Below are 12,481 nucleotides of genomic sequence, written 5' to 3' on the forward strand. Positions count from 1 at the left end.
CTAACATTTAAATAAGATTTACCACTCTGGTTTTTTAACTAATGCCTTCCATGTTAGGCCTGAGTAGTTAATGGCTTTTCTGCAAATGCACCTTGGTTGTAGTCCTTGCTCTTTCCTTTCCTTTGCTATTTTTGGTTTTTGCTATTTTTAGAATTTTTAGAGTCTATTTCTTTGGTTTTGTTGTAATGCTCTTAATAAACTACCTCATTTGGCTTTTAGATCTTTGGTGGTAACTTTTACTGCCACATTTTACATAATCCGGCAGGATTAAATAGCAGTTTCTTGAAGATTGACTGTATTGCTTTAAAGGATTAATAGGCTTTCTCTACAGTTCAAGCGAATGTAGTCTGAAGTTAACTGTTTTGATATCATATTAACAATGAAAACATTTATCTCCTCTGTGTGTACAATAAACTCTATGGTGATAGAGCACTTGTTGTACAAACACAGTGTAATGATATTTTCCCAAGAAGCACACTTTGGCTGTGCCTAGAAGTATGTGAGAAGGCTGTATACTTGGGAGATCCTGCTATGCCAGTGCTTGTACATACTGTGGGCTATATTTTAAAGATAAGAGGGCAGAGGGAACAAAAAGGAGAAGGGGGGGAAAATGGATGTTATGTTGTAGTGTGAAATGTATTTCCAAAGTGTATATGTCTTTAAATTTATTTAAAGTTTAAGTACAGTGGCTTAGGTAACTTGTATAAACTATAGTGCTATTTGACAGTAAAGATTTTGAATGCTGATTTTTATTTTTCAAATTTTTGCATAGGTCTGTAACCAGTGATGAAGGATCCGTGAATGCATTCACAGGAAGGGGGTCACCTGGTAGGGGTCAAAAGACTAAAGTCTGTACCACACCTTCATCTGGTCATGCTGCATCTGTGAAGGATTCAAGCAGCAGATTGCCTGTTACAGACCCCACTCGGCCTGGTGCCACCACCAAAATCACCACCACCTCCACCTACATATCTGCCTCTACACTTAAAGTTAACAAGAAAACCAAAGGTCTCATTGATGGCCTTACTAAGTTCTTTACACCATCACCTGATGGTCGCAGATCACGAGGTGAAATAATAGACTTTTCAAAGCACTATCGTCCAAGGAAAAAGGTCTCTCAGAAACAGTCATGCACTTCTCTTGTGTTGGCTACAGGTACCACACAAAAGCTAAAACCTCCACCTTCTTCACTTCTACCCCCAATCCCCATCTCTGGTCAGAGCCTCAGCTCTCAAAAATCCAGCACTTTGACTTCTTCTAACTCTCAAAGTTCTTCCAGTCAGTCAAGCATACCCTCCTTTAGCCTTCCTAGTAGCAGTCAGCTGAAGGGACTCTTTGATGGACTCTCTCATATCTATACCACTCATGAGCAACCTCGAAAAAATGGTCACCCAAGCTATGCACCCCACAAGCATTTGTGTAGTAAACCAGAATTATCTTCCACATCAACATCTGATAGCCATTCCTATGGAAAGAAAGAGTTTAGAAGTAGGTTTATGTCTCATGTCTGTGCCTCTGGATGGGGTGTGTCTAGAGGACATGCTTTTAAAGCAATTGCTCACCTCAAAAAAACAGCTTTCTTTAAAAAGCCCAGGATTCTAGGCAGATTAATGTATAAAATGACCCCTCAGATGGGGACCCCCTCACCAGGGAAGGGGAGCTTGACAGACGGAAGGATTAAACCTGATCAGGATGATGGTAAGCAAAGGTCGAAGTGCCAGCCAAACCTGCGTCCCATCCAAAACCAAAGTTTTTATCACATAGGTCTTAGCTATTGCTCTTGTTCTTACTTCACTCTCATACAAAAACAGCAAAACTTTGACCTTTTATCTAATGCTGACTAAATCTCCAAAACGTTTTTGGTTGTTTTTTTTGTTTTGTTTTGTTTTTTTCCTGACTAATACCACACCACTTTATTATGTTTTGCATCTGTAGTGACACTAGGAGCCCCAAATGCCTTCATGTTGCTTATGGCTGTGTAGTACCGCATGAGTAGCCACTTGTCCATGCTACTTCCTTGTTCTTCCCCTGCCGTTCCTGTGGCAGTAGTGCTGTCATCATGATTGTGTGCTTATAACGGTGGGCATTTCAATTCATTTTCCTCTACTCCATTGCTTTTTCATGAACAGTTCCATCATACTACAGTCTCCACAACACTTGATCTCTACTGCTGTGAACTACCTTTTTATTACTTTAATTTAAGAAAAAAATACATTTAATTTATAATGTCTGAATACAGACTTAGCTTAGCATTAATCTTCAAGTTTTAAGGGCAACTTTTTTTTACCTTCCGGAGTATAGTGGAATTTATCAGGTGGCATAGTTCTAGCAATAAAATATTCTCCATTTCATGGGGGTCAAACTAATTTAGTAGAACTGGACTATAAAGGCTTATACAGACAGACAAGCAAGTACCAAAAAATAGCTGGTGAAGCAGCAAGCTACAAAATAAGAAGGGGAGTGAAGGGTTCACTTCTGTTACTTAGTAATTGCAAATTTTGTTGAAATGGGGAGTTCATAACAGACATAGTTGCAATCCTGTTTAGTAGTGTGCTAATGCACATGTCACCTTCATGTCTGTGAATTAACTTTTTGCTGGTTTTAAATAACAGATACTGAAATCAAACTAAGCATCAAACAAGAAAATGCGGATGTATTTCTGTTGGGAAGCAAGGATACTGTTACACAGGAGGATTTGGAAGTGTTTAAGCAGGCCCGGGAGCTTTCCCTGGAGGTAAGAAATCATGTTGCATAAAATACAGTTATTTCTGTTAATAAAAAGTGAGTTAATTTTCAGTCTCTTCATCTTAATTTCTAATGTATTCCTCTTAATCTAATTTATTGTGCTTGCTGTGAATTTTATTTGGGAGACACTGTATATACAGATAAGAGACAAGGCCTCATGCTGGAATGGATCAGATGATAAATGAGCACTTAAGGTAGATTGTGAAAGATATACTTGAGCATTTTGGACCCAGGATTACAGGATTAAACTTAGAGTTTAAAAGTAGCTGACATCCTGGTCAGGACTGAGTGGATATTGGTTGGTAAGGATATGCCTAATGATTTTCCTCTGCAAAGAAAGCAGATATTCTGAAAAGCTACAGTAATTTCACAACTATAAGGCGCACCGGACTATAAGGCGCACCCCCCAGGATTCGGCAAAATTTGCAACTTTGTAGATCAGATAAGGCGCACCGGTCTATAAGGCGCACTTTTTTTTTGCAGTGAGGCCCCACCCCCAGCTCACCCCGTGGGGTTGCTGGCCGAGGCCCCGCCTCAACCCGGCAGCCATTGGCCCCCGGGCCCGCCTCCACCCGGTAGGGGCGGTGCCGTGAGCCACCGAGCCACCCTGGACCCGGCAGCCATGGGCCCCCGGGACTGCTTCCACCTGGGAAGGGGGGTGCCGCGGCCCCCCTAGCCCGCATTCACACGGCAGCCATGGCTCCCCGGGAATGCCTGGACCCAGGAGCGGGGGTACCGCGGCCCCCCTAGCCTGCATTCACGTGGCAGCCATGGCTCCCCGGGACTGCCTGGACCCAGGAGCAGGGGTGCCGCGGCCCTCCTAGCCCGCATTCATCCGGCAGCCATGGCTCCCCGGGACTGCCTGGACCCAGGAGCGGGGTTGCTGCCGGCCCCCCTAGCCCGCATTCACGCGGCAGCCATGGCTCCCCGGGACTGCCTGGACCCAGGAGCAGGGGTGCCGCGGGGCCCCTAGCCCACCTTCATCTGGCAGCCGTGGGCTCCCGGGACTACTTCCACCCGGGAAGGGGGGTGCCGCGGCCCCCCCTTGCCCACATTCACCCGGCAGCCGTGGGCTCCTGGGACTGCTTCCACCCGGGAAGGGGGGTGCCGCGGCCCCCCTAGCCCACATTCACCCGGCAGCCATGGGCTCCCGAGACTGCCTGGACCCGGGAAGGCGGGTGCCGCGGCCCCCCTAGCCCACATTCACCCGGCAGCCATGGGCTCCTGGGACTGCTTCCACCCGGGAAGGCGGGTGCCGTGGCCTCCCTAGCCCACATTCACCCGGCAGCCATGAGGCCCCAGGACTGCCTGGACCGGAGAGGGGCGGTGCCTCGGACCCCCTGGCCCGCCTCCACCCGGCAGGGGCAGTGTCGCAGGCCTCCGGGCCCGCCCCCAGCCGGCTGCAGTGGCACTTCCGGCTCCCCCCACGGCTCTCAGCTCACACTTCCGGTTTGGCAAATTTCACCGCTTTGTACATCAGATAAGGCGCACCGGACTATAAGGCGCACTTCCGGGTTCGATGGAAAATTTTAGTCAAAAGGGTGCGCCTTATAGTCGTGAAATTACTGTAAGTTGGTCCCAGAAAACACTGGTAGGAACCTGGGTTTAGTGAGTCCGTAAGTACATTTTACCTACATTTTAGCTACTGCACTTTGAGTTTAAATACTGTAGACTTTATCTAGCAACAATAGCATTTGAGCTGAATCATCAGACTAGTGAACCAGACTTGTACTTCTGTGTCCACAAAATGAACAACCAGTGTCTTTAAGAACCTGGGCCAGAAGGTGGGTGAATGTAGTGTTTCAATTGCTGCTTTCTTAAAATGGCATCATAAACGGCTGTGTTCTTCTTTTTTCAGCTAAAAGTCACTTAGATTTTTTTCAGGTTTAGTGTACAAGAACTAACATTACACTGTGACTTTTTTACAATCTTCATTCAGAGCATGTTAACTAACAAATGCAAATTGAGTTTGAAGATTCAGTTTCACTATTAGCTTCTACTTCTGTTTCCTCATTGAAATATTTCCCACTACTTGCTTTCTTCACCTTCCATATGCAGTCCCTAAAAATGTTAGGTGGTCAGGTTTCTAAAAGTTGACATTGAAACTGGTTGTTTTTCCCCACCTTTCTTACTCTTATATTTTGCCAGCCCTTTGGAGCCTAGCAGTCATTTTCTGATCAGCTTAAATGCAGTATTATAGCTGACAACAGTGTGTTAACATATTCTTTACTTTGAGGTAAATTCCAGTTGCTCTTGAAGGGTTGTGCTGATAGATTTTCTCTCATTGCTTTGACAAAGGGACAGCTTTGAGTTTGCACCAGAGTTACTGGGACATCATCACACTAGGTGCTGTGGGACAATAGAATTTGAGACTGTTGTGATTCTTCTCTGGCTGGGCTTTTGCTGTTTGTATTCTCTGTTTGCAAACTCTGTCCTCTGTCAGGGTTTAAAGAGCTTAAGCAACTGATTTGGCTATTTCAGGTTTCTTGTGCTTTCAGTGAGTGAAATTGGTTATATAAAGCTAAAGTTTGTTCTGCTTTTCTATAAATAATACTTTTTTATTTTTGTTGCACCTGACAGAAAATTGGGTGTAAAAACACTGGTGAAACAAGTGGGCGATACCCCTCAGTGATTGAGTTTGGAAAATATGAGATCCAGACCTGGTACTCTTCACCTTACCCACAGGAATATGCAAGGTAACAAGTTGTCAAGATTGCCATACATGAACATTACACAGATTAATTTTTTACTATTTTGTAACTTAATAATTCTTTAAAAGTAAATATGCTTTAAAAGTAAATATATGTAACTGTAATTGAGAACAAGGATTTGTCATTCTTTTTAGTTAGTTCTAAATCAAAGATTCAATGAAAAGTCTTTTTGCTAGTCCTGTATAAATGTCAACGTGCAGTGTGTATTGGTGTGGTTTTGGTCGATGTTTATTTTTGTGCTTTTGATTGGTTTTATTTTCATTTATTTGTTTGGTTTTGTGTGGGGTTTTTTTTGGTTTGTTATTTTTTGGTTGTTTTTTTTCTCTTACACCATTGCCATGAGATATGTCCAACTCCTCTCCCTTTAGATAGATTAGTCTTGGTTGTGGTCCAGTGTTTAACCTCCTTTTTTCTAAGGACCACGGGAGATGTCATGCTAAATAAATAAAGTCAAAGTGGGCAAGTTGTGGCGGCAGCATCTCATTTCTGGCCATCTTTGCAAGGGTACACCTTGGCAGCGAGCATGGACTGGTACATGTGCTCAGCAGATCTTTGCTGAGTTTTGTGTGTACTGAGAATAAATGTTTTATTAATCCATTGTCACTATGGCTCACTGGAGGATATTCAGGACTGTATGTTTATCAAGCTCTACTACTACAGCATGCAATGTGAGCGGTTTCAAAATGCTGTTGCATAGTGTTATTCTCAACTGCCTTTTGTTTGTGTGGTGGGAGTGAGGGATATGTCATGTATCCATCATATATAAATCAAGGGCTAAAAAAGTGTGGAGGGCATTTCCATTTCCTATTATTGGCACTGCTTTTGTAGTGTAATTTTTTTATTTCAATTTTGCTTTTTATTCTCTCAATTTCTATCATATTGTGAAAGGATGAGTAAATTAATCCCAGGTAGAAGCATAATGATGGCTAATTATTAGTATGAGGCTAGAGTGGGATGACACTGTAGGAGGCACTGTGGCTGTCAGCTGAGTGCAGTGGGATTACATAATTGAACAAACAGTTCAAGCTACTTTTTATATTGTTGATGAACTTCCTTAGGATAATGGAATAGTACAAACTGTGGCTATAATCCCAGGATGTGCTAGTAACTTCAGAGCAGATAAAGATTGTCCTCTGCTCTAAAACTTTGCAGACTAATTAATTTCTAGAGCAGTCTTCCACTGCTTCAGTAATTTAAAACTGAAGGTAAGTAGCCATAAAAATTACCTAAGGGAGTGCTTTATGATGGTATGTAGAACACAGGGCATGTAGGTTACTTGTATGTAGTCTGAACTGGATCCTCCCCACAGAAGTGCACTTTGTGTTGCCTGTGCTGTGGAGATGTCTGGAAGGGAGATGTTTTGCCTAGATGAACTCTGGGTTGGCTTCTGTAGTAAAGTGGTAGTTTAGGTGGAGGTGAAGGCGTACAATCCTACTAGAGTTTACTGTCTTGCCCAAGTATTTGAAAGACAGTGGGAAGAAAAGTCATCTCTGAGCCTTCCCCAGATGCAAAAAAAAAAAAAAAAAAAAAAAAAGGAAAATTAAAGGAAAGGAAATCCCTTGTATCCTGCTTTGTGCTTCCTTTATATTTATTAGGAGCAAGTAAGATAAAATTTGAAGTATTACTCCAGTGTACTTATTTTGATGGAAACCACAGCATAAGCTAAGGTGGAGTGTGGCAAGCAGGAAGTAACTGAGGTCTGCCAGAGGGCAAGGCCACAAACTGAGCACAGCACAACTCTATTGAGTTAGGTTCACTGTGATTGATTGATTAATTTAAACTGATACTTTCTTATTTTCCTTTTCTTATGACTAGTGTGTGAATGTTTAATCATTCACTCTAATGTTGTATTTTCTTATTTAGTTATGCTTTAGCAGCATTTATGTATGGTACCTTATATTTCAATGGAAAGGGTTTTTCATTTGTGGTAACTTTGTTTTCGGAATGTAACAAACATTTTGTGTAAAATATCTTCTTAATTTTCTTACAGATTACCAAAGCTTTACCTGTGTGAATTCTGTCTTAAATACATGAAAAGTAAAAACATTTTGTTAAGGCACTCAGAGAAATGTGGCTGGTTTCATCCTCCAGCCAATGAAATCTACAGAAGAAATGACCTTTCAGTATTTGAGGTAGGTGTATCAAAAGTATAAGCTTTTGGAAAATAACCAGTCTGCAGATGTTACAGACCAGGCTGTAGAACTAGTGAAAACTTTAACATGCTTAAATACTTGCTTGGAGATTCTTTTTATACTGCAAAACCAAGTTGAGATTCTGCTTATACTGCAGAAACCAATCCATCTTCCCAATTCTTTTCTGGTCTGCCATGTTCTATCATGAGTTGTACTTTACTTGTACTTCATGCCTTAGCCCAGCGCTCTTTAAAGTACTTGGCTAGCATGAATCTTAGGTCTTCCTTTGTAGTTCTTATCTTGGATTGGTTTGCCTTTCACTTCTCAGCAGAAGTACCCCTTGACACCGTTCATTTCTGGCTGCTTGAATATCTTGGGTGTAAGGAGACGACTAATCATAATGCAGGTGCTCCCAAAGTATAAAAGCAAGTAAAGCAGCTTCACTCTGTGTTCTAAAATCACAAATGTAGCTCCTGAGTGCTTTTGCCTTAATTTTGGATGTTTGAGAAACCTGCTCTGAAATACAAAAAATTACTATCTCGATTTGGGATTTATTAATCCATGTTATTCTTTTGGGAAATGACTTCTTTTAAGTGTGAGGTTTTATGGATATCCTGCACAAGATAATTCTCTTTCTAATAGCACGTATGCAGTTATTAAAACTATGCCTTAACGTTCACATTCCAGTTTCTCAAGCATTCTTACAGGTAGTAATAACAGAAAAGATTGGTGGAGTTGCTAGGGCTTCTTTTCTCAGTGTTATTCAGATGCATGTATGGATAATTTCTATTGTAGATGTCAGATTCTTCTTCAGAATTGTATTTTCAAATTGTATAAATGTTTTTCGTGCTTGGTCATTCCCATTATTTGTTCAAGCAATGGTAGGTTCTGTCTTGAAGTCCTTTTTTAAGTTAGAACAAGATCTTTGTGTTTGGTTCATTTGGTTGTGTTTGTGCTATTAAAAAAAAGTATTTTCCTCAAGATTGTTTCCTTCCTGACTTGAGCAGTTTTAATAAATATTGAAGATCTACCAGCAAAAGACTTTTGTTGTAAATAGACTTACCTGTTCTCCTATCAAGAATGAAATTGCCCTAGTCTGTTTAAAATAATTTGATTTTTCTCTGTTAGCAGGTGTTAAGAACTGTGGAGCATACAATAAGCAAATTGTGCTTTCTCACTTATTTTTATTAACTACTGCTAACATGTTAATGAAAAATTCTTAAGAAAATAAAGTAAAATACAGAGAAACTCTGAGAGGGGATGGGGAGGTGGGGGATTGCTGCAAAAAACACCTGGAAAACAAAGTATTGTGAAAGCAAAGTCCCAACTCTTTGTCCACGGCTTTTATTCCTTTTGTCTGTTTTGGGTGCTTCAGTAAGCACTTGTGTTAAGCCTTCTGAAATAAATATAGTTGGTTTGGGTCTTTTTATTTCAAAGGTAAATGTCAGTTGTCAGTGATTGCTGTAGAAAATTAGTCATTAGCTGATGTCTTTCTTCATAGATCCTTTCAGGAATTCGGTGCAACCATTCTCTTTTAGGCAGAATGTAGAGTTTGTGGTTTCCTTCATGCTTTGTTTTTGAGATAAGTGGAAATAAGTTTGGCATTTTGTGATTTATGTACCTCTGCCCAGAGCATGACTTTGACAGATTTGAGAGCAGACTTTGATATATCCTACTACTATGCTGTAGCCAAGCAACTTTTGACAGATGCTTCCTTTAGAGCTTGCTGTCTCTCTTTTTTCCTTCATTTCTCACATTTAAAACTGATGAACAAGCTGTGTTTGCCTGAAATTTAAGAAGTTTTTTACATTTCTGTACAAATGTTCTTACTGAAAAAGACAGCTCACATAATTTGTGTTTTCAAGCTTACGGCGTACCCAGTGGTGATTTCTGCTTGCTTAATGTTCACATTTAATTTGCACACTTGCTAAGTGTGAAAAGTAATAAAAAGCATCTGGACAATGGAGTGTGCTGTAAGAGAGCTTGATAAATTTGATAGGCTCTTAAGAGCTGTATGCAAGTTTATCCTGATGCCTTTAGGAAAAGTAACTATTCATTGCATGTTTTCTCTTCAATCCACTTAATGCAGCTATACTACTGATGTTCCCTTAAAATGACTAAATATATCTGAAAGGAGGATGGGTTTTGCTTAGATTTGTAACTAGGATTCTTATTCAAAACAAATTAGAACTGAAGATGGCTTCTTTTTCTGCACATTTCCTATCATTTGTCTCTCTCTGAATGAAATGCAGTTACTGTTACTATCAAAAAAATCAGTACAAGCAAACCTTTCTATTAAGATTATTTAAAAAATGTGTTGCCTTTGACTGAGCCTTTCAGGAAATACCTAATTGATCTAGGAAATCTGCATTTGTGTCTGGCTTTTCTGTAGCTGTCTGAATCACAGCTTGACTCTTTACACTCATAATATACCTAGACTAATTGTAGTGTTTAGCCAGGAAATTTACCTCTCTCGCTCAATAGGGTTTTAGCCTGGCATGGAAATTTTGTCTGGTCTAATTTATCCAAACCATTGATGTGATTGATATGTAATTTGCTACTCATTTATTGGCCTTACACCTTAAGGATTCAACATAATACACTTCTTTGTTTGGGGTTTCTTAAAAAGTTGTTGTACTCCACTGCCTTCTAGCAAACCACAGTTTAAGGCAGTTTAAAGTAGTGCATTTTATCTGCCTGTTGTACTCATTTTCATTCCAGGAATAAAGTGAAAGAGGTAAGTCTGTCTTGAACAATTAAAAGGTGAAGTTACTTTGCATTTTTAAGTAACCTCTGACTATCTGGATTTATTAAACAAAGTAACTAGCCCCTGCTGGAGATTTCTTATTTAAGAAGGAACTGGGGCATTTCTCTTCTGAATCTTGATGTGGTTTGTTGGTTTGTTTCTTGTAACACCATACTGTTCACGTTTTCTTCTAGGATATGATTGAATCAATAAGTTGTTTTGTCTTAACTTGTTGGTGTCATGGCAATAACTGCATCTGTCTTGTTTTTCTAGGTTGATGGAAATGTGAGCAAAATTTATTGTCAGAATCTTTGTCTGCTAGCTAAACTCTTTCTGGACCACAAAACCTTGTATTATGATGTTGAACCATTCCTCTTCTATGTCCTCACAAAAAATGATGAGAAAGGATGCCATTTAGTTGGATATTTCTCTAAGGTAAAAATTTTAAAAGTGGGCTTATTTAATGTTTGTAATGTCCTGCTCTCCTTAATACTTCTGCCAACAGCAAAGAAAAATCAGAAGTTGGGAAAAAACCCCATAAGCTTGAAAGTCACTCTGTAAATCTTGAATGTTATGTGCATTGTCTCAAATACGTTGTACTTTCTTGCCTCTGACTAATGCAAGTTGAGAATTTGTTCAACCACCTGAATGGGGTAGGTTTTTTCTTGCTTGGGGACATTTTTTCTTAATTTGTTTTGTTTCTGGAATTTGTTGTGGTTTCGGTTGAATATTTAAATCTCTTTCCTTCCCCAACATTTTTGCATTAGTATGCCAAGTCTAACTTGTAAAAGTTGCAGGTACTTGGAATGTTGATGTGTTTTCATGGCTTGACTGCTGGCAGTTCCAGCTGGCTATTTAGATGTAAATGGCAGTGATGTTGCTCTCTTGTGTGCAGTCTGATCTAATGCAGTTACTTGCTATTCCCAAGGAAGAATGCATTGCCTAACTTCATGGTGGCTGCCTTGTTTAGAGTGGATGGCTCAGTTGGTTTTTCAAGTAATAGATGGCTGCTATTGACAAAAATAATACTTAAGTATTATCTTGACAAAGATGACCAAGAAAAGTGGTGAACTATAGTTAGATATGCCTGCAATGGGGAAAGCTTCCATTATAGTTCATAATTTGCCCCTAAGGGATGTGTTGGATAGGTACAGTTACTCAGAAATCCACTTCTTCCTGATCCTAATATTGCTACCTCCTATTCACTGTATATTTTTTATTTTTTTTGTATAAGTGATTTGTAAGAAAATAGAGTAGTTAGGAGAAGCCCAAAAGTCTTGTTGGAGTCCCTGGATATTATACAGTCATCTCTTGGATGTCTGGTCACATCCTTCCAAGAGGTGGGCCTGGCTGGAATTAAAGTGAGACATCTAGGCACAACTTACACTGTCTTTGATGCCAGTCAGAACTTCTTGTGACAAACATGTCTACTTGTATTTAGACAAGTATTTTGTCCAGGTGGTCTCTACATGCTCAACTGGAAGCACATGGGGGTGGCCTGCTCCTGTATCTTAAAATTTCCTTCTTTAAGATGTCTAATCTTTGTGGACTCCTTTGCCTTGCAGAACTGCATCCTAAGGAACTTTCTCAACCAGCATCCTAAAAAGGCCAGAGTTTGCCCTGAGGGGAGTACAAGGTAGCAGTTCTGCTGACCCCCCTCATTATGTCTTCAAGAAACAGAAGCTATCATTTCATGATCCGTGTGCCCAAGATGACCTCCAGTCATCACATCACCCCCCAGTTTACAAGCAGCAGGAGGTCCAGCTGTGTACCTTCCCTTTTTGGCTCACTCACCAGCTGTATCAGGAAGTTATATTCCACACATTCCAGGAACCTCCTAGTCTGCTTCCTCTCTGCTCTGCTGTATTTCCAGCAGACGTCTGGTAAATTGGAGTCCCCCTCAAGAACAAGGGCTAGTGATCATGAGACTAACCCCAGCTGCTTATAGAATAATTCATCTGCCTCTTCATTGTGGTTGAGTAGTCTATAACAGACTCCCACCAGGATATGTGCCCTGTCGCCCTTTCTTCTGATTCTTGCCCAGAAACACTCAACTCTTTCATTACTGCAATTAAGCTTAAGGCAGTCCTTAACATACAAGGCTACTCCACTGCCTCTTCTTCTTCACCTATCCCTTCTGAAGGGTT

General features: G+C 40.6%; 1 protein-coding gene across 6 annotated transcripts in view; it reads left to right on the top strand.

Annotated features, from left to right (window-relative positions):
• Window positions 1–12,481, top strand: part of KAT6B (lysine acetyltransferase 6B) — a 110,143-nt gene that overhangs the window by 63,580 nt on the left and 34,082 nt on the right. For 4 of the 6 annotated variants that reach the window (XM_033066199.2, XM_033066200.2, XM_033066196.1 and 1 more), the window contains exons 7-11: window positions 773–1,698; window positions 2,613–2,734; window positions 5,326–5,441; window positions 7,447–7,588; window positions 10,608–10,769. In XM_033066199.2, the coding sequence (XP_032922090.1) occupies window positions 773–1,698; window positions 2,613–2,734; window positions 5,326–5,441; window positions 7,447–7,588; window positions 10,608–10,769 (1,468 nt within the window). The remainder of the gene's footprint in view (window positions 1–772; window positions 1,699–2,612; window positions 2,735–5,325; window positions 5,442–7,446; window positions 7,589–10,607; window positions 10,770–12,481) is intronic. The other 2 variants (XM_033066201.1, XM_033066202.2) reach the window with 2 other exon arrangements.

The sequence above is a fragment of the Catharus ustulatus genome, chromosome 8 (assembly GCF_009819885.2).
Source record: "Catharus ustulatus isolate bCatUst1 chromosome 8, bCatUst1.pri.v2, whole genome shotgun sequence".
Lineage (NCBI taxonomy): Eukaryota > Metazoa > Chordata > Aves > Passeriformes > Turdidae > Catharus > Catharus ustulatus.